The 25,696-nt window shown below is 40.5% G+C and overlaps 1 protein-coding gene across 5 annotated transcripts in view; it reads right to left on the bottom strand.

Annotated features, from left to right (window-relative positions):
• Positions 1–25,696, bottom strand: part of SIPA1L1 (signal induced proliferation associated 1 like 1) — a 143,961-nt gene that overhangs the window by 77,309 nt on the left and 40,956 nt on the right. For all 5 annotated transcript variants that reach the window (XM_065900642.1, XM_065900633.1, XM_065900625.1 and 2 more), the window contains exons 5-8: positions 17,564–17,667; positions 14,512–14,669; positions 4,165–4,738; positions 3,307–3,581 (exon numbers count right to left, since the gene is read on the bottom strand). In XM_065900642.1, the coding sequence (XP_065756714.1) occupies positions 3,307–3,581; positions 4,165–4,738; positions 14,512–14,669; positions 17,564–17,667 (1,111 nt within the window). The remainder of the gene's footprint in view (positions 1–3,306; positions 3,582–4,164; positions 4,739–14,511; positions 14,670–17,563; positions 17,668–25,696) is intronic.

A 25,696-nucleotide genomic window follows, 5' to 3' on the forward strand; every position in this document is an offset into this window, starting at 1 on the left:
GTATTTCCAGGAGGCCTGCTCTTCCTGGCAGCAGCACCAGCTGACAGACAGGAGAGTGACTAGTCAAAGAGCAGAGTAATTAGCTGCAAGGACAACAGCCGTGGGAGTGTGAAGTGCGGAGGAGAGGAAAAAACTGACAGAAGAGCATTGTCTTATTTTGTTGAAAATTGTACCAAAGTGTTAATGCTTCAACTATTCCTTTCAAGTTGTTTCTGAAGGAGGGAAGGGGAGAGCAGGCTTCTAGTCCTCCAGAGGTATCAAGGGCATCATTTCAGACCCACCTAGAAGGTATGACGGTGGCTTTTCGGGTGGAAACTCTAGGGCAAGGGGCAGAGTGTGTCTCCGAGGCCTGAGGGGCTGTGCGGTGCGCTGCTCCTTCAGCCCAGCCCCCCATCCCGCGCTCTAATGGGGGCAGGTTCCTAACACTCTTCTGTCCCGTCACTGCCAGCTCCCTGGCTATGAGAGGATGACAATGATGCCCCAGAATTGGTGCTGGGAGATGAAGACAAATACAGCAAATACTACAAATCAAGGTTCTTTTCCCCAACAAAAAGCCAGTTTACCATCATATCTCTGCTTATGCTGGTACATAGGAAAGGATTTGGGTCCCAAGCATACAAAGTTAAGAGTTTGGATTCTGTTTTTGTTGGGTTTTTTTTTGCGGTACGCGGGCCTCTCACTGTTGTGGCCTCTCCCGTTGCGGAGCATAGGCTCCGGACGCGCAGGCTCAGCGGCCATGGCTCACGGGCCCAGCCGCTCCGGGGCATGTGGGATCTTCCCGGACAGGGGCACGAACCTATGTCCCCTGCATCAGCAGGCGGACTCTCAACCACTGTGCCACCAGGGAAGCCCCAAGAGTTTGGATTCTGAAGTTAGACCTGAATTTGCCAGATGAGGCTGGGGAGTTACTAACCTGAGTGTTGGTTTCCTTTAATTAGGAGTAATATTAATACTACTACTTCATAGGGTCGTTATAAGGATTAGATGTGCTGATCCATATAAAAGCGTTTTTCCTAGGGTCTGGCACATTAAAGTAATACTCAGCAAATATTAGTTGTTTTTAGCAATACACCACAGAAGACGTACCTAGCCTAGTATTTTGCTGTAGACAAATCACTTCCTGTCATGGACCTATCATCTGTCCAGGGCCAGGCCTTTGGACCTATCTTTCTAGTAACTACTATTCACAATTCAATGTCAGTAATGTTGCCCATGCCATCCTATCTCCTCATACACTCACACACACCTATTTCCCTCTCCCCCATACGAACTGAAGAGCTTAGAAACACGGGGAAAGCCCCCTGAGCAGACAAGACAGTGTCCCAAGATCTACAGGCTTCCTCCTGAGTAGATTAGTCCTTAGACCAGTGTCTCTAACTCTGTACTGTCTAAGGTTGACAAGTTACACAGCTTGGTTATCTTCTCCAGTTTACAGACGCCTGTTTAGACATATAAACTATAAAGCAGACAATTTGTAGGAAAGACCTCGGGATGGAAAACAGACAAGAGGAAGAGGAGGAGAATCACAGAGCGCTTGGAGAGCGTTGTTAAGGACCCAGCTGCCTTTCTGATCACCCTCGAGTCATTCTTGAGTTGTGGTTCAGCAGAATACTTAACGTTAATACGATGTGGTTGAGGAAACGAAGGCAGCACCTTCAGAATATACCCTCCCTGCCCTCAAGACGGCTAAAACAAAAAGTTCTGGAATACGATGTGGTTGAGGAAACGAAGGCAGCACCTTCAGAATATACCCTCCCTGCCCTCAAGACGGCTAAAACAAAAAGTTCTGGAATACGATGTGGTTGAGGAAACGAAGGCAGCACCTTCAGAATATACCCTCCCTGCCCTCAAGACGGCTAAAACAAAAAGTTCTGGAATACGATGTGGTTGAGGAAACGAAGGCAGCACCTTCAGAATATACCCTCCCTGCCCTCAAGACGGCTAAAACAAAAAGTTCTGGAATACGATGTGGTTGAGGAAACGAAGGCAGCACCTTCAGAATATACCCTCCCTGCCCTCAAGACGGCTAAAACAAAAAGTTCTGGAATACGATGTGGTTGAGGAAACGAAGGCAGCACCTTCAGAATATACCCTCCCTGCCCTCAAGACGGCTAAAACAAAAAGTTCTGGATATAAATTCTGGTTTCCAGGGAAATCCAGTCATCCGAATGGGAGTATTTCTTAAAACTATCAGACAAAGGGATTCTCACCACATTCTGACATCAGCACATAATCTCTGGGCCATCTAGGAGGTAAGCAGTATTAAATACCATCCCAAGCACAGTGTGGTCTATAACACTTGGTTTCAAGAACTGAAGTACATTGATATTGTCATTGTGCTTACTTTTGAAAGGGCACAAATAACCCCTCATAACTGTTTACACATTCTGCCATCTGATGTTCATGAATCTATGAGAGCTCAGGTGTAGGACTGGTCATGTTTTGGGGGAAAAAATAGCATAAAGAATATTGTCTTGGCTTTAGAAAGCCTAAGAATTAATTGCCGAAGCTTAACAGAAACTCTTAGAAAATAATGGGTTCAAAGCAAATTAACAGCTTAAAAAAAAAAAAAAAAAACCCAGCAAAAACAGCATGTGCATGCCCAAAGGAGAAAAGAAACAGTTGATTAAATTTGTTCCATCAGGAAACCTCCTCAGAGACAGAGAAATTAAATTTTCAACAGTGCTGCTGGTTTGGCAGGAGCTGGGAGGGGCGGGGAGCTCCTGGGCTTCCCTTTGGGAAAGTCCGGGAACCAAACTGCCCAAGCATCACAAGCAGGACCAGCTCATTTGAAGCCAATTTCTGACACATGCAGATGCAGTTAAGGAAAAGCTTGGTAAGTCACATTCAGCCCTCCAGGCTGAGAGAGCAGGCGTCAAAAACAGCACTTTGAGTTTTGGACAGCAATTGGCTACAAGTGGGAGATCTGGGGCAATAAGAGTGTCATGGAACATAAAAGAAAAAAGTCTAACACTTGGTCACGCTGCGTCTCTTTTCAACATTAAGTGTTCACTGTTTCTCAGCTACTGGTGCAAGATGTTTAAAATGGATGTTACCGGACATCTCTATCTGTAATGGTGACTTTATATACTCAGAGATGTAAATTCTGTGAATGGTCCAAGTTAGTGATTCTTTCCAGTTGCTGCTGCCACATGCTGAAAGGGAGCTCTGTCCTGAGTCAGACTTTCCATGGAGGGAACTTTCAGCATCGCATCGTAACCTAGCGCTCTTCATAACCTCCTACACTCTGACCCAGTTGGGGATGTTCTCCACGGTACACAAATGGCCCTGGACTCTCAGACCTACCTCCGTGGGGTGCAGTCATCATGTGGGGGGATAATGACAACTTTCACCGTGACAGATGTTCTCAGGAGATCAATCATCTGCTCGTGGCTCAGAGTGGCCACCGCCACCTTGCAGATCTCCACCAGCCGGCTGCCCTGCCTCAGCCCTGCCTGCCAGGCATAGCCGTAGGGCTCCACATCTGCCACGATGCCCTCGTAGTTGACGTGGAAGCCAAGCTGTCCCAGCCCATTCCTTCGCAGAGTCATCTCCACCGATTCACAGCCTTTTGACACGAACTAGACAAAGAAACAAAAGATACACAGTTTAATGAATGCAACAGGGTCTTCAGTGGTACGCATGGAAAGCAGGGTTATTTCTGAATACCCTAATGCCAGCTGAAGAGCAGCCTGGTTATTCTGCCTTCACTAATCTCCATTCATTAGGCCGAAAAGAACACACTTGTCTCAACGGCTTCTCAGAGACCTACAGGGAGCTGGCAGCAAAGAAAAACGGTATTCTGCTACTCATTTTGCCCTTAAGACAGACATTCAAAGCAGCAGATACCCAATCCAACAATTCTTTTCACCAACTAAAGCAGATTGGTTGGGCTACATCAGTCACAAGGCAATGGGATCAGGTCACACGCAAATGAGTTTCCAACAAAAAATGCACAGTCAGTGTGTCTTCCCCCATTTGTTCTACTACTTTTCCTTCTGAAAAAAATGATGGGAAGCAAGTGTGACATAAACTCTGTGTTCCTTCGCATTGTTAAGGGAGTTTTCAGAGGAGCTAATAAAACAGAACAAGCTTCTGTAACTTAGCTCTAGTCTGTACTATGAAAGGGACATGCATGTAGGTAAGTGGAAGGAAAACACTGACCTGAAGCCTTTTGACAATCTCTTTGATGTCCTCATTGTTAATGAAACTCTCCACTGACACACATTCACCTCGCTCGTAGAAGATTTTGAGGCTGGTGTCGGTTGAGGTCCACCCTATCACATCTCTGCAGGAACAGTTGAAAACCACGCTCTTTGTTTCCTGTTCGATGAGCACGATGAACTCATTGGAGACCCCGAGTAGGCAGTCTATCTCCATAGCCTTGTTGTAGTCTTTGGCCCGGACAGCCCACACAATGGCCCCCATGCTACTGAGCTCAGCTCCTGGGTATGGCTTAGACTTTTCTTTCTTCTTGGAGGCCAGAGAGATGAACGGAAACTTGCCGGACGGGTCAATAGGGGTGTTGGTGACATTCTTTTCTGCCAGATCTTTCAGGTATTCTTGACGTGTCCGGGTTGCCATGGCCCGGAACTTCTCCGACTTATGAGCGGCATTTTCTGCATTAATCACTTTGGCCAAAAGGAAGTCCCTGAACACATTTGACTTAGGGAAAGTGACCCCTTTGGGGATGGGAGGTCCAAAGGAAGGCACATCTCTGGACCTGGTGACGGCCACGCTAAGAGACAAAGCAAAGATCAATGAGAAAGAGGCTTGTCAATACTTCTCAGACTCACAGCATGAGAATAAAATACACTTTCTCAAAGACAAAGATGCCCTTCAGAGGAAAATAACTGTCATCGTCCCACAAGAAACAACACACACTTCTACTTAACATGTGCATACTTTTCATTCACTCATATTTTGGATTTATAGAACAAAATTTTTTCTAGGTCAAAATACCCAAAAAGCTTAAACTAAAAATTTAAATCAACCATAACTCCATGAAAAAAAAGATTTATTGTAATATTCTTCATAGTAGATAACATTTTAAATCCCTAGTGATTATTTCCAAAGTGGGGAGGGGGGTGGCTACTATAACCATATAACCTTTCAGAACAAGCACAGATTATGTAAGAACATAAATGTTATCCCCATTTTAGATATGATGCCCATAGCAGTCAGCTTATGATGAAAATATCCACAGATGCTTGACATAAGAGAAATGGATTAAATTTAAAAGAAATTAAACAAATATTATTTGTTGTCCTATGTGTCAGGCCTTAAGCAACCAGATCAAAGAGCATAATTTTAAAACAAAACTTGAAATCTGAGTAACAGAAAGAGATTATGATTTTTTTTGGTAAGAGCAACTGTGCTTTAAAATCATATTTTTAAACTTTGGTCCCAATTCTCTACTTTTGGTATGGGAGTCTGACTATTTGTGAGACTAGGCTCCTTTTCCCATTCCTTTAAGCAAGACTGATTTAAGAAAGCCTGTTCCACATGGACATATATACACTACCAAACGTAAAATAGTTAGCTAGTGGGAAGCAGCCGCATAGCACAGGGAGATCAGCTCGGTGCTTTGTGACCACTTAGAGGGGTGGGATAGGGAGGGTGGGAGGGAGGGAGACGCAAGAGGGAAGAGATATGGGAACATATGTATATGTATAACTGATTCACTTTGTTATAAAGCAGAAACTAACACACCATTGTAAAGCAATTATACTCCAATAAAGATGTTTAAAAAAACAAAACAAAACAGAAAGCCTGTTCCAGTCATTTCCTCTGCATCTACACTGCTAAAATTGGGACTAAGAAAAGGATCATACAGGCATCTGTAAGAACCTATTATTTTTAATCTCAAAAGGAAAAAGACTAAGTTTTTCCTAAAACAATAATAACAACAACGACAGAAATTAAATGGAGATAGGCTGTGTGTTTTATATCGTATTTCAAGATCTCCTTCCAGGACCTCAGCAAAGCTTGAGAGGGCTGCAAATGAAGAGTCTAACAGGTCAAACATCCCCTTTTCAAATTATCTAATTATTTAAAAGTGAGTCAATTATGCAACTGTAGTAAGTATTAGCAGAGCAACATAAAATGTGTTTCTCCAGAACTCCCAGAATGGAAAGGACATAATCAGAGAGTGTGCATCTTTCAAATGAAACTGAAGAGCTCTGCTGTGCTATTTTTTCTTTATTTCAAGGGTTTGCTTGAAGATATTCAGCTTTGCTTTTCAGAAAATGATTTTTGCTTGTGAAAATAGGATAAATAAATAAAAGTCGGCAACCTCAGAAGACAAACTATATATTTTGTTAGAAAATGCCACGAGACGGCCTATTTCTGAAAATGGCTTTTCACAAATTCATTAAAAAAAAAAAAAAAAGAAGACCACCTAGTTCACTTCACGACAAAGAAAGGTGGCAAGCAACATCCCATTTTCTAACTGGAGATGAGAATTCACAGAAACCTCCACATGCGTGATAGCCTAATTACATCAGTATTAGAAAGGCAATTTTTCTTGTCTAATGTGAACTGTCTGGCTTGAATGCTGACAGCTGTATAATTTTAATTTGATTATGCTATTTTTTTTTCAAGTCAAGCAGATGACGCTAATATCCAGATTTGCTAGCTTTTCTAAGAGGAATCCCATAAGGATCCAGAAATATTTAATATCTTTCATTTTTAAATTGGCAATTTCTTCTCTTGCTAATTTCACATCATTATTCTTTCTCAAGAAACAGCTGTGATTTTATTTTAAATAAGGAGAAGAAAATGCTTAGCAGAAGGTGTCGATATGAGGACCATCCATCCACTTGCCCCTTAAATTCACTGGTTATCTATAGATTTATTAACTAATAGGACTTTAGACAAACATATACTGAAAACCCACCAATAATTAGAAGCCTCTAGAATGAGCTATGAGGGAAAAGACTGAACCCTTAACATATAATTATCAGTGATTCATCATGGTCGGGAGGTAAATGATACAGACACTAAAATCAGCTTTGTATCATTAGAAATAGAATCCTCACAGAAGAAGATGAGGAAGATGATACCCTAGAACGTCCTTTTCAAATAAAGCGTTTTGTTTTGGGTAAATTTAACTTTCAAGGTTTTCTACAAGGTTAAAAGCTCATTAATTTAGATGCCACCAATTCTGAACTCTTAATAAGGCCTGTTTTAAGTTGAGAGAATATTTTTGCCTTCCTAAGAAGCCTTTCTAGAATTCTAGAATTTCAGATACTTGAGGTGTATTAATTATAAATGGTTTTTGCTGTTTTTTTTGTTTGTTTGTTTTGCGGTACGCGGGCCTCTCACTGCTGTGGTCTCTCCCGTTGTGGAGCACAGGCTCTGGACGCGCAGGCTCAGTGGCCACGGCTCACGGGCCCAGCCGCTCCGCGGCATGTGGGATCTTCCCGGACCGGAGCACGAACCCGCGTCCCCTGCATCGGCAGGCGGACTCTCAACCACTGCGCCACCAGGGAAGCCCGGTTTTTGCTATTTTTAAAAGCAGATTCCAAAGGGCTTCTTGTCTACATTTATGTTCACCTAGTATGCAATATTGTATCTCCTTAGAAATAATACATTCTTTAAAATTATAGCCATGCCTTATTTGCTCAGCATTGTCAAGGCCTACTATGTTCTACTCAAGAGGGTTATCTAGATGACAGAACAGACAGAAGATCAGAGGCTGAAACAGTTATGGAAAGTTAGCACTGGGGGGTGGGGGACTTGGAGAAGTCAGGGTTCCTCAAACTCTGCCAATAAAATCTTGAGTTTCATCTTAACACTCATCTTGATTTTGCATTCTACTGAAGAATATCTGTATTCATTTTAACACAAAAATCTGTTCTGTTCCCCAAATCTCGGAGTACGACTGAGGGAGCAGGAAGGTGTTCTGTTTCACTCTCATTTGACACATCCCTGAACCTCCTTTTGAACAGCTGGTAGACATTCTTCACTGCTCCAGGAAACAGACTCAGAGAAGTAAAATGATTTGCCCAGAGCTTGTTAGAGAAAGCCAGGACTGGAATCTGAGCTTCTGGATGGCCAGCAGTGTGACAAGACCACACTTATTCCCTGAGTGTGGAATCTTCCACTCTTGAAGTGCTTGCAAAAGGGACCATCCACAAGAGTCACATGGCCAGAGACCACCATTATAGGCTGTTTCTAGTGAGCCTGGGCGTTTGTTGGCATCAAAGACCTTGGATGAAGTAGCAAGTTGATACATGGGAATGTTCCAGAGACATCTGAACAGAGGTCTCAATGAAAAAGAGTGAGAAGAATAAGACGCTTGAACTTCTGAAGCACCATGGAAACAGCAATCAACAATGAAGTTTAAAAGGAAGGGAACTTAGCATCAAAACAGTAGAGGGAAGTTTCCCCTTGAAGCTTAGATCAGACTGCCAGCTTGGGGAGCTTTCCAAGAAAGCAGACCTTGGCAAACGACAGGAAAGATGAGTGGCAGAACAAACGTGTGCTCACTGTTCCCTCTTGGGGCCTCTCCACGTCTAATAGTCTTCAATCACCAGCACTCACTGGGCACCGACTATACGCCAGGACCAAGGATGAGATGTCACAGGCTCAGCACTGCAGAAGCTCAAAGCCTGGTGGGGCTACCGCTCGTGGTGTGAGTGCTCTCCTAGGGAGGTGTAGTGCGCTACTGGAAACACTTCGGAACGGCACTTTATCCAGTCCTGGGAGGTCTGGGGAGCACTCCCAGAGAAAAGAAGAGCAGGCGTTCATTAGATGAAAGTGGCAGGGGTGTGTGAGAAGAGGCCTTCTTGCCCAGAGAGTGGCATGTGCAGAGAGGAGGGGCTGTAAGTAGCTCTATGCTGGGGGGAGGACTGGGAGAGGTGCCAGTGGACGCCGAGGGACAAGAGAGGCCAGACCTGAAGGGCTCCATGAAGTAGGCTATGCTGGGGAGTCTCAAAGTTGCCCCAAATGGGGCTTCCCTTGTGGCGCAGTGGTTGAGAGTCCGCCTGCCAACGCAGGGGACACGGGTTCGTGCCCCGGCACGGGAAGATCCCACGTGCCGCGGAGCGGCTGGGCCCGTGAGCCATGGCCGCTGAGCCTGCGCGTCCGGAGCCTGTGCTCCGCAAGGGAAGAGGCCACAGCAGTGAGAGGCCCGTGTACTGCAAAAAAAAAAAAAAAAAAGTTGCCCTAAATGTTTTTAAGCACAAAGAGTGACATATTCAGAGTTTTGTCTTAGAAAGGTCAGCTACATGGGACAACAGGGATGCTGATTAATGATGGCTTGGAATAGACTTTCTGAAAGAAATTTCCACCTTTGTTATTTTTCTTCCTGGTTGAAGCTTGCATATTTATTTATTTTTATTCAAGAGGAGAAAAGAAGAAAAAGGCATGGTCATTTAATGTGCATACACAACACTCCCTGCCTACACCAGATACTTTACTTATGGGATTTCAGGTAGATGTCAAGCCACCTTCCATTGAACAGAAAGGGAAATTTAAAATCTGATATGTTTAACTGTCTGGTCTGATTCCAGGTGCTTTTTATACTACATCACTCTAACTCCTTTTAACATTTATTACATCTTAACCACTGAATACAGAAATCTTTCTGAGAGGAGTAACATATACATCTACCTTCCCAAACATAGTTACTGACCACAATTTAACATCTGTTTTTGAAGACAGTCTTTATAAAAACCACTTACTACTATACTAGTTTTGAGATGAACAATAATTCTTTAATTTCATCATAGAGTGAATCAAAGTTCTATCTTTCAATTGTTTAAGATGTCCTAAGATTTTTAAATAGTCTGTCTGAAATGAATCCAAATAAGGCCCATACATTACAATTAATTAATTTTATCTTAAATTTTTATATTCTGTTAATGCCCCTCCACTTCTCTTTTATTTCTTGCAATTTATTTGTTGAAGAAACTGGGCTATGTGTCACATAGTCCAGAGCCTGAATTTTGCTGAATACAAACATGTTCTTTGGTCTTTTGTATTTCCTGGCCTCTCTAGAGGTTTGATTGGATTCACATTCAATTTTGGGAAGAGAGGATAAGACTAATTCCGAGATGCGGTTGTATTCTTCCATTATGAGACACGCATTTATCTCTTTTTATGATGTTTTCAGCCTTTGATGATCAATGCCTAGATCCATTAATTTATTACCTGTTAAAAAAAATGGTGACAAAGTTTTTACACCATGTTTTTACAAAGTGAGGCCCTCGGGGTGAGTGACGGATATTTGGTTGTTTGGTCCCAAACCAAGTGACCCCAGACTGCTATGCTTATTGAATTTGTACCTTTAATGTGAATCGTTTTTCTACATCTCCCTTACTGGTAATCACTTATTGATGCTTTCAGTACATCCTTGCCACTAAACGGCTCATCTTTTTGATTTGTTGCTTCTAATCTGCTCTATCAACTGAAACCAGACGATTAAGCTCTTTGTAATGATACAAGTAAACTAATAGAGACCACAGGGTCCTCTTATCAGGTATGGGCATAATAAGCTTTTGTACACAGACTTAGTGATTAATTTCTGAGCTCTTGGCTATGTCTACTATTCAAGGTTAACTGGCCTCTGGCATTAACTTAAACTAGTCATTTTTTCCTATATAAACTTTCTAGTTCCGAGGGTGATACAACACACATTATTTCAGAGCCTCATTTCCATATTCACTATAGGGATTTTTGTCACTTTGTTCCCCCGTTGAATCCCAGAGCCTAGAATGGTACCTAGTATATTCTGATAAGGACTGTAAAGAACTAGTGAAAAATAAATGAATGACAATAAAGCCTAAATTTGTGTTTCTGTATATAAATTTCCTTGCACGGTGACGGTGAGTAAATTTTCCTAGAACTATTTATACAGTGTTACTGGCTGGCCGAGCATTCCAAGGGCTTCCACTGCCCACTCATCTCTCTGACAGCACAGCCTTCTTACTGTACTGTCCACTTTCCTTCCTGTGTCTACGTGTTCATCTATACCACTTTCCGCCCCTAGACTCACAGAATTATTCTCATTTTGCCACTGAATCCCACCATCTGTGCTTCAAAACACACACCGAATCCCATTTTCTCAGTTAAATGTTCTTTGGATCTTTAGCCTGTATTAACCCCACAATTCTCTACACAATTAGAGCAAGAGATTCCTTTGAGGAAATAACTTTCCATACTCTGGGCACCAAGTAGACGTCAGTACATAAAAGTGAGTGCTCACAGTGGAGAAAGTGGGAACAAGAGATTTTAAATGATGAAAAGGCTTTGAATTATTCTAACTACACCTCTTAGAGACAAATGAGATTTAAATATAATTTGTACAAATTAAATGCATCTCTAAGCTTTCCCACCAGAGTATCCCTAATGAAAGAGGCCTATAAATTCACATCTCTAGTAGTTTGGGGAGGGGCCAATGTATAAGAAAAGCCCACAGGTATAAAAACTCTTTGAAGACCCACGTGGTATCTTAAAATTGATACAAATTTTCCATTCTACTTCATAATACATTTATTTTCTCATGAAAATAAACATCCCTTCCCCCAAGCATTAAAGACTACAAGAGAGGTACCCTAGTTATTCTGGGCCTTTAAACATCTCCTGGCATCACCACATACCCCAGGAAACAAACCTACCTGAGTTTAAGAAGGACTGAGAAAAATTCATGTACACAAAGTTTATAATAGGAAAAGATCACTACTTTAGTTCCAAAAATCACAGTGCACTGGGTCTTCAAGTAAGCTTGGCAACTAGGGAAACTCCAGACTAGCCCATGTCTTGTGAGCAGGGGTGTCCAGTGTCCTCCTGCAAAGGTTCCCAGCATCACAAGGTGGGCTTAAGAAGATGGGCTCTCCAGGTGAGAGATTAAAAACAAGAAAGAGAGAGCAAAAATCATGAGTTTCAGGCTGGGAAGGAGGGTTTGAAAAGAATAAAACAGATATCACTTACTCATCCAGCCAAGTAATTAAGAAGGTTCAGACACCTTTGCTCCTTATCAGTCTATTTAGACTTGCACTGGCCATACTTCCTGTGGCTCCTGAGTACTGGAAATGTGGCCAGTATGACCAAAGAGTATTAAATCACATTCAATTTTAAAAACTGACACTCGATTCAGTTTTTCAAAAGTCTTTGAAGGAGAAGGAGACATACTTAAAAAGTATGTTTCCAATAAGCTATTATGAATCTACTTCTCCAATTGCAAATTTTATGAAATCTAAATACAGATTATTTCCAATGAAAATTGAGCATCCTGAGATGAGCTGTAAGTCAAAAATGCACTCCAGATTTCAAAGTCTTAGTCCAAAAATACGTAAGATATCTCAGTAATTTTTAAAAATTACGTGTTGAAATAATAATATTTGGATATATCAGGTAAATAAAATATACTATTGGGTCAAAAACATATTGTTAAAATTAATTTTACCTATTTCTTGTTACTTTAAAAATATGGCTATTGGAAAATATAAATTTGATATGTGACTTGAATTATATTTCTGTTGGACAGCACTTTATTTAGACAAACACCTTTAAAAGAAGAATCTCTTTTTAAAAGAAAGTACATAGCTTTCCACTCCCCAAACTTCCTAGTGACCACTGCAAAAAGGGTTTAGTTTTCTATCTACAAAGTAGTATGAAATCCTTTGCCCGAATCCAGTACACAGAACATTTCAATTGCTTGGGGTATTTTCTAAATGCAAATAGTTATCCACCCCAATGACAGTCAAATGTTCTGCACTAATTCTTTCCTTTTACACCTAAATAAAGCAGCTTTTGGAGACCATATTCTTGAGAAAAAGCTTCAGATCTAGGTTTCCTTTGTTTGAGTTTCCACCCACTGAGTCTAGGAAGCTACAGAACTCCCTGGTCTGGGGTTTTCATATTGGCACCCGAGAAGTTCAGGAATAGCTAGTACGTCAGCAGCAGGGGCAGCAAAGACCCCTACTGCACATGGCATGGAGGAAGACAGCATGGCAGAGCCATTAAGAGACTGGGCTCTAAAATCAGACTTGGTACATTCAAACCTAAACTCCACCTAGTACCGGCTGACCTTGTGTAAGTTACCTTACCCCCAAGTGCTTAAATTTCCTCATCTGAAAACAGGGATTAAAACAGCACCTACCTCAGAGGTTTTAAAAATTAAATGAGGGCTTCCCTGGTGGCGCAGTGGTTAAGAATCCGCCTGCCAATGCAGGGGACAAGGGTTCAAGCCCTGGTCCAGGAAGATCCCACATGCCGCGGAGCAACTAAGCCCGTGTGCTGTAACTACTGAGCCAGCGCTCTAGAGCCCAAGAGCCACGACTACTGAGCCCGCATGCCACAGCTACTGAAGCCCGCGTGCCTAGAGCCTGTGCTCCGCAACAAGAGAAGCTACCGCAATGAGAAGCCCGTGCACCGCAACGAAGAGTAGCCCTCACTTGCCGCAACCAGAGAAAGCCTGCGTGCAGCAACAAAGACCCAACGCAGCCAAAAATAAATAAAATAATTTTTAAAAAAATTAAATGAGGTAACACAAATAAGGTGCCTAGATCAGAGCTGGGCTTCTAATTAGAGCTCATCATACGTAGTTACTGTGGAATGGGCAAGGATGATGGCAGTCAGCAGGAGTCCAATGTAACCTTGACTTGTTTTGTTCCCTGAACTTGCTTGTTCTCCTATATTTAACCTGCATTACACCTAGGGATTAGACAGTTGTAGATCTCACAACAAACCAATTATCAGTCTGCACTGGCCACTTTCTGTGTAGGTGGCTCTGTTAATTCAAAAACAAAAATCCAAAATTAACAAAGTCTTGTCTTCTTAATTTTAGGGATGGAAAGATATGATAATCTTTCATATTTTGAAAGGATAGATTCCTATTAGGACATCTTACTAATGCTAGAACATCCTCGCACATCTTCTTGGCACTACACTCACGTCAACACAGCATCACAGGTTCGTACCCTCTTCAACACCAACCCTCTCCAGGATTCTTGCAGAGGCCTCTGCAGGTAGATGCTTGAATTCTGATACTCATGAGACTAGGTCAACGAGGGACACTGAAACCATTCCACCAAATGCTTAACAAAGCATAGAAATACCCCTAAGATTGCAGTCAGAAATGTTAGAGGTAATCAAGTCAGCCCTAAGCAAGGGTTTGGGTTTTTTAAAAATAATAATAGTAATTAAAAAAAAATTAAACTTCTCTTCCCTACTTATTATGAGCATTCTTCTCTGCTTTTGGCATGGCAAAAGCAAAATATAATTAGCAGCATGAGTAATTAGCTGGTGTCCAGATGGCATGGATGAAGGATGCCACCTAAGAAGGAGGTGCAAATGGAAACGGCAGGTGTCTAACCAACACGTCTGGGGGATGTCAATGCCATCAGGTTACATCATCCTGTGAATTCAGCCATCCGCAAGCATAGTTTAAAGACACAAATAAATAGCAATAGACTTCCCACTGCAACTTCAGAAAGCAGAGCTGGAGGGGGCCTTCGATGTGACCGCGCACCAATGCCATCCAGCCACCTCTGGAGCCAGTACCTGTAACAGACACTGTCAGTGCAGGGGTTGTGAACCCTGACAATGACGAAAACGTGCTGAAAGTGGGATCGGATGTTTTTCGGGCTGAATGGCTGTGCTCCAGGCTCTTGGAAAACAATTGTTACGATATCGTTTCCAATGTGCCGCTTCCGTAGGAGCTAAAAGAAAACATAAGCAAGAGACATAAATGACAACGCTCTGCTTGTAACTCCCGATTCCATTATGTAACTGTACTTAAAACATTCATTATTAATCAGTACATATTAGGGGAGGTAACCTACAGTTATTGCCCATATTTTAGCAGGTCTTATCATTCCCTCCAAGGAAGAATATGGAAATGAATATTCAGAAATTTGCATAAAACACACAGTCCATTCAAATAGATCTAACTAATCTCTAGCATATTACGCCAAGTCCCAGCATCTCCAAATCTTCAGTTTCCATAACAACAGTTTTGTTCCATTTTCATGTAAGAAACTTGCCATAGGGAATATTTTTTAAAGATGAGAACGACTAAAGTAATTACAACGCAATTTATGTTCTGATTTAATTAGCTTCATTTAAAGAAATGTGGCTAAGGTGTTTTTCTGATAATACTTTTTGTGGCACAAGCTGGGAATACAGAAATTAATAATATTCCAAAATGTTCTAACAGTGTTAAAGCAGGTTAAATTTCAGGTTTAAATAGCTTCTTTAATTACAGTGAAAGCTACTTAAGACCACCTTCTGTTTCACATTAAACGCTGTTTTGGAAAAGTGGCTTTCAAATTCAGGCACTCCAAATCATCCTAGCTCAGCGCCTCTCTAGGAAGGGGTTATTAGGGAGTTTAACTCAATCATGTGAAGAAAAACTGAACAAAATTTGTATTACTCATATTTATTACGTGGAGGCTCCTACCAGGAGGAAAACAACTAAACGTGACATTTATATAAACTATCTATTAGACATAAGCTTGTATTTATAAACCTTTAAAAAAAAATTCTCCAGTGACTTTACCTTACACAGATTACATATCAGTAAAATCAGTGACTGAGTACTGGCTGCCAGCTGGGAGAAACAACAGCCTATTAGATTAGGGTTGAGAATTGGGAGTTAGAATGTTCAGGAAATGTACTTTTAACCTTAGGAATTTTAAAGCATCCCAAACGATCTTCTAATGAGGTTGTGTACTTCATTTCTAGACATGGAATATTATCAGATGTTACAGAAATAAAGGCTGCTCTGTATTGATTGCTATATAAAATATACCCATCATCAAAGATTATTAATCTCCTCAGAATCTTGAACCTATCAAGCTCAAATACAATCTATGTATATGTCATTCCTGCATAGGTGCCATTGTCTTTTTGATACAATGTCATTCTTCCTTCAAAATACGGCCTGATATGTAATGTTACTGTCTTACTAAAGGACCCAAATAGAAATAAACCTATCCATCTCACATTATATATAATGGAAAAAAAGACAGTATTTATAAACCAATTTCTGCAAAAAGATTTTCAAAGACACGTTCTTTCTGGGTTTTCCAAGCATAACATAATCTATGTAGAAGAAATAAATTCTTTAGCTAGAGAATTTTAAATTTCTTAATATGTAGAATACAAATTATTCTTTCACTCTGATTCAGGACCATAATACTTTTGCCTTGATTGGACCCCAAATTAAATAATTTGGATGGATGTCCACTTAAATGCCAACTCACTCAGCTCAGCCCTTTGATTCATTTAGCTGGATATACAATTGAGTCTTGTTACTAAATTTTTTACTCCCATTCCCCCACATGTTACCTTCCTCTGCTGAGCAATCAGGTAGAATAAGCCTTCATCTCCCCTTTAAAGATCATTTATTGATGTTCTTAAATTCTCTCTATTGTCTGGTCAGAGTGAGTTTAGTATATTTTTCTTAGCAGGGTATTTTCCTCTCAAAAATCTAGAACTTGGAATTTGCATAAAACAAACTGTCAACAAACTCCAGACAGGGGAATTTATCTTAAAATAGGTTTATTTCAGATTTACAGCTGATTCATTGCTTTGCTTCCTACGTTTTGATTGCTTTGGTAATCGTAAGAGGCAAGATTTTGTTACTGAGATGTGTGATGTAATCAAACCTAAAGTGACGATGTGTTCAGATTCGATCCATATTTTGTTAAATTCTGTGAAAGAGGATGTGATTCATTCTGCAGCTGGCCCTGTGTTCTGTTAGTACAACAATTGACAATAACAAAATCTATGTCCGTTTTAAGGTCAGAAGTGATACTAGACTGCTGTGTTTGTAACAGCTACTGAAAGGAGAGTCTGTTAGTTCTCTGGTTCTTTTAAGTTTCAGTTTGGTATCATTTGTTTTAAAACATTTTTTAAAAACAACTACCACCACATACTCTTTAAAACAGTACCATTTCCATCTTGCTCTGTAACCATCTGCCATTTCTTAGTTTTCGCATTTTATCATCTCACAGACTACATTTTAGTACTAGGCCTTGTGCTTTTAGATCTTTTTAAAAGAAACTCTGTGTATGAGGTACACAAGAGGTACACAAATGCAACTGTTACTTATGTTGTCCCCTGAAGAACACATCAAGAAAAAACATTTTCCTGAGCCCCCATCGACATTTTGATTTTTCTCCAAGTTAGTGGAGGAAACCTCCTTTGAAATTTGAAATGAAACATCAGTACTTTCCTGCTTTGTACACTGGCCTCTTGAGATGAAATTTCACCCACTCATATGTGTTCTTTGCAACCCTGCAGAGTCATCTCATCACCATGATTTCAACTTGTTCTTTTCAGATTTCAGGAAAACCTCAATTCTCGTGGGTGAAAAGCAAATGATTAATTCACAAAGCCATCCAGCTGGCTGTTAACCTAGAATTTGTGTCTCTTCATTTGTTTTCAGCTCATTTGCTATTCCTTACTTCCACAAAGTACAAAGCTTCCTGCTGCTGTGACAGGTGCAACATTAAATTCTGGTTTAAGATTTTATAAACTTGCCACTTAGGCTTCTGGGGGAGATGAAACAAGGGCAAAAAAACCCACAGATGACACAAGGATCTCTTACCTGCTGCTTGTTGTTAGGTGTGTATGGCAGCATGGTAGAAACATGGAACATGATCTCATAGTCTTTGTATGTTGTGTACAGAGAATGGGTTCCAGTGGAATCAGCTACAGTAAAAAAAAAAAAAAATACATGAGACAACTGTAACAATAGGAAAAATAGTTCATTTGAGAGATGGATCTCAAAAAAAAAAAAAAGGGAAATGGTTTAGGATGAAGACATCCTAAGACAAGACACAGTATAGGAGTTCTTACCCATTTTTTGTACCCAATCCCCCCCTTGGCAGTCTAGTGAAGCCTTTGGATTCCTTCTGAGAATAATATTTGTAAATGCATAACATAAAATACATAAGATTTCAACAGAAATCAATAGATTGAAAAATACCACTATCAAAACAATTTTAAAATGATACAATAGCATAAGATTTATATAATAAGTTTAAGCAGTTGGTCTAATAACTCCTATAATTCTGACATAGTGAAGTGCATAAGCAGTATCTTGACATACTTCCAACAACAAACAATAGAGTATGAAAATACCTATGCTTTCTACTGGTGATAGAATCACAGGTAGAGCTTATACTACTGTGGTGTGTTGCCTACATTCATAACTGAAGGAAACGCTAAATTTCAATTAGGGGTCAGTGAAGATAAATGTAAAATTACTTCCCATCCAAGTTCACAGACCCCTGAATTCCATCCACAGACTTCAGGTTCAGAACATTTTTTCCAATACTTCTGACTCAAGCAAGAGAACCGTTTTGTTCTTAACAAATAGATGGAAACTTAACAAGACTGTAACACTGAATAACAAAGGTATTACAGCAATGTCCAACAATTTAAGACTGAGCGTGTTCTGTTCTCACCTTCCTTAAGGAGAAAAACAACCTCGACCCCCTTAATCATTAACAAATCAACGTGCTCATAAATACCTGGAAACCAAAGAGAATTATTAACTGTCCAACTGAAGGGGAATATCTTTAGATTAGGACCTGGACTTACAGGCGGCAAAATGAACAGAAATGCATTCATTTTGGGTAAACTCAATCCTCCACCAACCATATTGCTAAGGAGCAAACACTTTACCGCATTTTAGAGAATCACACTGCAAGACAGCCTCTGGCATGTACCGAAAAGCAGTAGTTCTCAAACTGGAGTGTGCATGGAATCCGCTGGGAAGCTGCTTAAAAGGCAGCTTCCCATCCTCCACTCCCAGAAGTACTGCTCCGTAGGTGTGGGGCTGGGCAGAAGAATCTATTTTAATAAACACCCCCAGGGGACTCTAATGCAGTAGCTGCACTGCCCTTAGGCGCTGCTCCAAGAATAGGCCATAAGGGAGGTTTGCAGAGACCTGTTAAAGATGTTCTAGAGCCCTGAGTTTCAACCCTGCATCTTAATTTTGAAGAGGGCATAAAACACAAAGGGTTTTAAAAACAAGATAAATGTAGAATAAAGCAAAGACTACTTTTGAAACACCGCAAAGATACGTACCGACACGTAAAGCCCCAAGAAAAATATCTTCTAAATGTTAATGACAATTACCACAAAAAAATACCACTGCAATAAATCATTGACCTACTTAAGACAGATCTTGAATATGAAGAAGGTTTCTGTTGTTAAGGACCCTTGCTATAAATACCTCCAGAACTGATTCACACATTTTACAACTTTCAAGTCAATGTGTCAGCTGTGATGAGTACTTACCTGTGTTTCAAGTCAATTTAAAGCAAAGTTAATGAACTAGAAAACAAATTATCATCCAGTGTTCATTTACTACACTTTGCTTTATATGTCTTTCTAATTCTAAAGGCGTTACTACCAGGAAAGAAAAATGAAGACAAGCCTGAAGATAATTTGTTTTCTATTTCTTGTCCTTTCTCTCTTTCCGACGCTTGCCTCATTTTATACAATGGATGCTGCATGACCAGTCTTCTTCTAGGGACCTCTAAAAATCTCAGCTTTGCTGATAATTTTAAACAGTCTGGAAACAGTTTCAAAAGTTTCAGACATGAAACCAGGGCCAAAACAATGAAATATTCTTTTCTGGGAAGAAAGGAATTCCAAAATCCTGAAATTACTGTACATAATTGCTAAACTTAACCAGAGAGAATGGAAACTGAATGTTTGTTATATTCTCTGAAGAATAAGGCATTTAATGTTGTTATTATTATTTTAGTGACCTTGTGACCATGAAATACTTAACAGAATGAAAATCAGGAAGATGACCATTGGGAAAATGACAAAAATCTTTTTTTCTCTGGTTGAAAAGAGTATATATTGAGTGATTTCTAAGGGGAAAAATATGTTTATAGAAGAGGGATAAAAAGAAGATAATGCTCCCTCATATTTGTATGGAGCTTTAAAAGTTAAAAAATAAATTTGGGCATCTTATAGGTCGTCTTGATAATCACGTGATTTGCCTCCAAATTATACTACCAGCGAATGGTGTATATCCACTAATAAGGTCAGCCCTCTACACTAAGTCATAGAAAATAAAATTTCTAATATTCAAACTAGATGATAAGAAGACACTGAATAATTGAGGAATGGTAAGAATATTCTTGCCAGCTGCTTTGAAAAGGTGTCGGTAAGTGATAACACCCTACATGAGGCACTTCTATTTGAAGATGGTATGAATAGGTGAATAAGTTTGTAGAAGCAGTTTCAGATCCGGTCAATGTCATGTTCATCCTTGACTTCTCTTGGCTCAACTCTTTTGCTTTAAGGAGAATAAAACTTGGATGATAAAGGTGGATGTGTAGGAATCTGAATCAGGAAAAAGTAATTCGATTTTTATGTAACCACTTCCTGGTCACTAACAGATACGTTTGACTTCAGAAAAGCTAGACAAAGGATCAAGCCTAAGCAATTTGATTTGGGGGAAGTTCCTAGTTTTAAATATTTATGAATACAAAGAGAAAAGCCATCTCATGACCTAACTGCACGCAGACTAATAAAGTCAATAGAATGGAGAAAGCTTAAGCTCAGCTTATGAATGTCCCCACCACTACAGAACACATCAAATGCAGAACAAAATCACAGACAGGCTGCGGATCTGATTATTATCCATAGCTTGAAATCCTACAATAGTCAGCTGGCTGCTGAGGGCCATCCATTTAAGACCCCAGATCTCCCTTCTATGAAAGCTTGCCTCCGGGTCGGGGATGCAGAGGTCAATGCTCAGAAGCACAGCCGGGGACAAGTATTAACATCTGGAACACTGGATGGCACACCTCTTGTAGTACTATTTCACCCACTCAGTAACAAAGTATTTGGGGAAGCCGAGAATCCCACCTTCTCTGGCATCTACCATATTTACTCATGTTTTTTCAGTGTATCTTTAACCATGGTCAGGAGGTAGGTTACTTTACTTCACTGAGGAAGGGATCAAGGACAGTTTGTAATACCACCCTTTGCCATGACAGGAGAATTCATACTGTGTCAGTTCAGGGAATGTGCAAGTATGCATGTGTATGTGCCCAGGACTGAAGGCTTCTTAAAATCACTAACACATGGTGAAAAAAGGATAAGCGATGATGTGGGACAGGTACTTAGGAATCAGTCACTACTATCTTCTACCTACTGAGCACTTTGCAAGACACCTGCAATTACCTGGATTCCCACCTGCAAGTATGAAGACCTGAATTCCAATACCTCCAGCATCAGTTACTAAATGAGCACAAACAAGTCACTGCACTTCTCCACCCCTCGCCCCTCGATATTCTTCTCACTGTTGTGAGGACTGAAACAATGCATATGAAAGTACTAGCCCATAAAAGATGCTCAAGAAATGTGTTGATCAGAACGTAGAATTTTGTGCAGTTGAGATAAAAAGTGTCGCTGCCTTAAATAGGGGCTTTTACATATTTTAATTTCTTTGCCAACTGCATCTCAGTAACACTCAAAGGAAAAACCTTACACTGTAACACAGTTTAAAGTTTAGGAGATGAAAAAAGAAAACTTTTCTTCATTCGTCAGTCTCTAGAACTCCAAACAGTCCTCTGCATGTGTGAAACATTTAAATAATGCTAGTTTTACTCCCTTCTTTATCAAAGGTTAAATATTCCAAATAAAGGATTTATTTTCTTTATGAAAAGTCTTCCATCTCCTCTAAGACCGTGAATCTCAACGATCTTTTTTTTTTTTTTTTTCGGTACGCGGGCTTCTTACTGTTGTGGCCTCTCCCATTGCGGAGCACAGATTCCGGACGCGCAGGCTCAGCGGCCATGGTTCACGGGCCCAGCCGCTCTGCGGCATGTGGGATCTTCCCAGACTGGGGCACGAACCCGTGTCCCCTGCATCGGCAGGCGGACTCTCAACCACTGCGCTACCAGGGAAGCCCTCAACGATCTTTATAACACTGCTGAAAAATGGGGGAAGCAACAAGCATTCACTAATATTGTGGCAAATCAAAGCAGGCAGAGCTTTGAAGGAATGGTTTTCAAAGGGTTTCTAAGTCTCTTACGTGCTGACTTGACAAACATGCTTCATTCGGGAAATAATTTCCCCAATAATAATCCATACACACAGCTTAAAATGAGGGTGGTCTCCAGCTTTCAAATAATAAACTGCTTGGTGGGAAGCTTATTTTCATATTTACTGTAGTGTGAGGGGATGGTAATTATCTAGAGGTTATGCCATCCAAATAATGAAACAAAAAAAGGAGAAAAAAAATTACTCCTGAAAGTTTCTTCATTGCAGAACTGTTCCAACCCCTGACACATCTGTAGCTTGTTTGCTAGAAGTCCTTATTTCTGAGATGGAAACTGGACTTTGTATGGAACACTGGGAAAAAGAAGAAATGGTTTGACAGTTCCATCAATCCTTCCTTTCCTGAGCCTCTTCCTCCTTTACCAAAGTACTAAAATCTGAATATAATTATAATACATGACAAGTGGAGCTGTCTCATGAGATGACTTGAGTATTTTTAGCTCAAGGGCTCGAGAGAGGGGAAGATACAGCCACAAGGCAGAGCTCTTCGGGCTTCACTGTACCTAATTCTACATTTACGCTTTCTCTAAACACGTCATTAACCATAACACTAGGACCTGTTCTCCCTCCTTAATGCTTACTAGCTACCTAACCCTGGGCATGTTAGTTAATGTAAAGAGGCCAATTCTGTAAAATGGGGATAACTGGCATCTAGCAGAGTTCGTGGGGATTAAATGAGATGACACGTAACAAGTATCTAAGACTTCTACTTCTGGCCATAACAGCACTTGGTAGAGGACCTGCTCTCCCATTGTAAATAAATAGAAAAATAGACAAAATACCTGAAACAACCTTTTTTCAGACATTTTACAATAGGCAGCATTGGATAGTGTTCCCTGAGAAAAAAGTATCAAAGAAGGTGAGCCCTATGATCCCCACCCAGCTTTCTACCTGGAAGTACTTTCAAAACAACGGCACAGAGCAGGGATTTGAAGAGGGGAGCTAGAACATGCTGGAGGTTTGGAAGGTTGAGGCGGCTGATATTTGCTGGGCAGAATACCAAAAAAGAGGAAACCACACGGTGAAAGAGGCTCGGAAATCTACACAGGGGTTCCCTTGAGTCTTGGGCTGAATATGAAACTGCACAAGCATAGCGAGAGGTTCCAAAAGCCAGGGAAAGAAAAAACATTAAGGTAACGTACATCACGGTGACTACAGTTAATAACATTAAGGTAATGTACATCACGGTGACTACAGTTAATAACACTGTATTTCGTAAATGAAAGTTGCTGAGAGAGTAGATCTTAAAGGTTCTCGTCGTAAGAAAATAAAATCGTGTAACTAGGTATGGTGACAGATGTTAACTAGACTTGTTTTGGTGATCATTTCGGGATATATAGAAATACTGAATCATTATGTTGTACACCGAAAACTAATACAGTGTTATCTGTCAATCATATCTCAGTTAAAAAAAAAAAAAAAAGAAAAGAAAAACTACTGGGGAAATAACAACTACCAGAGATTTGTCAGCCAAACCATTCTCAAAGTTCACACAGGGGTAGAAGTCATTCAACTTCTGACTGACCACAGCAGAGATACCTCACTGAACATGCTGGTATTCAGGTGCCTTAGCAGGAGGGCTAAATTAGCCAGAGAGTAAAGGCTACTCTAGGTAGGCTTCAAAAAAGCCTAAGAACAAGATTCATAAAGATCAAGCTGTTCTATAATTAAATTAATTGCCCACCAAAATAAAACAACACTCTTTAAAGAAGACAACAAAATCCAGGTCCTCGATGAAGAAACATTCACAATGTCCACTATCCAATCAAAAATAACCAGACAGATGAAGCAGTAAAATGTAACTCAAAAACAGGAGAAAATCTGTTAAAGGGACACCCCAAATGACACCGATGATGGAATTAGCACACAAAGACTTTAAAATAGCTACTGTAAATACGTTCAAGGCTTTAAAGGAGGACATGAACCTAATGAGAATAATATGGAAAATAGAAGAAAAGAGAACTCCCCCCCACCCAAAAAAAAAGAAAAGAAAACCCAAATGAAACTTCTGGACCTGAAAATCACAATATCTGAAATGAAAATTTCACTAGATTGGATAATAGCAGATTAAGACACTATGGAAGAAAAGAAAAATACAGTGCCTTAAATGCATTAATTGGAATCATCCAAACACAAGCACAGAGGGGAAAAAAGTTTAAAAATCAAATCACAACTAGTAAGTGACCTAATATATGTGTAATTAGAGATTCAGAAGGTGGAGGGTGCAGAAAAATTTAAAAATGAGTTTGGCAAATAATATTTTAATTTGATGAAGACTACAAATCCATAGATCCAAGTGACAACTACACTGTCATATGGAGATGGAGTGATCCTTTAGGAACACATGTTCTGGAAAGCATTTTCTCCTTCTGAAGATCATATTGACGGCTTCCCTGGTGGCGCAGTGGTTGAGAGTCCGCCTGCCGATGCAGGGGACGCGGGTTCGTGCCCCGGTCCGGGAGGATCCCACGAGCCGCGGAGCGGCTGGGCCCATGAGCCATGGCCGCTGAGCCTGCGCGTCCGGAGCCTGTGCTCCGCAATGGGAGAGGCCACAGCAGTGAGAGGCCCGCGTACCGCAAAAAAAAAAAAAAAAGATCTTATTGAAAGCGTTTCTTAACACAATGTAAAGTTAGGTAAGATGTGGTGAGCTTATCTCACAGTACACAGAACAAAGTCTCACCTCTGGGTGTGTCCTGGCCAGTAGAAGGCTGCTGGGGAGAGTGCAGAGGCTGGTTGACCCCTATTTCTGTGGTCTGTTATTGTTTAATACCCATTTAAGTGATGAGGCTAATGGTCTCTTCTAGCTTGGAGTAAGAGAGATAAATATGCATACTGTCTTCTTCAGGTTTTAGAATGGAAACACTTTCCTACTTTTCATTCCCTTTAGGAAACTTGACCCTCTGAAAGGATGGAAAAGGAAACTGAACCCTCTTTCTCAGGAGCTATGCCTCAGAAGGTTACAAGGAGCCTTAAAGGAGAGTAGTTCAGTGAAAAGGAACCCTTCCCAGATGGATGTATTACGTAACTGAAAAATGTGCCATTAGAGGCAGTTTGCTGATCCAGGCCTTTGCAGTTACCGGCATATTGGGGCAAAATGTGCAAAGTGCTTATCTTGCTTATTCCACTGCCTTACTCAGTGCCACACTGCTTAAGTCTGCCCTTGCTATACATTTCTCACATTGCCCTTCATCATCAAGAGATGGCTGGGACCGTGTAAATGCACAAATAATAAATAATCTTACCAACTCCCAATCTGGCCATTCATTGACAGAATCAAGGCGCTAATTACATTTTCTTCCCAGACCCTTTTAATAGCTCTTTGTGGTGATAATTTACATAACACAACAAATCGGGACAACGTGAAGGAATTACAAAGGAAATGTCCAAATATCTTGATCAAAAGAGTTTAAGGGCATATTGAGATTTAACATATTATGCAGCTGCAAGCAGAGTATGGAACGTTAAAATAATATTTAAGAGTCTAGGCTATTTATGGTTTTTCATAGGTTCTCCTGCATGTCGTTTCCAAGTTGGCAACAGCAAAACCATGGCAACAGGAAATTCTTCCCTGCAGTAGAGTTTATGAATGCTTTTCTGTTTTCATGACTCAACTCCTTATTTAATTTCCTGTACAGAAAATCAGAGC

This window comes from Phocoena phocoena, chromosome 2 (assembly GCF_963924675.1).
Source record: "Phocoena phocoena chromosome 2, mPhoPho1.1, whole genome shotgun sequence".
NCBI classification, from domain to species: domain Eukaryota; kingdom Metazoa; phylum Chordata; class Mammalia; order Artiodactyla; family Phocoenidae; genus Phocoena; species Phocoena phocoena.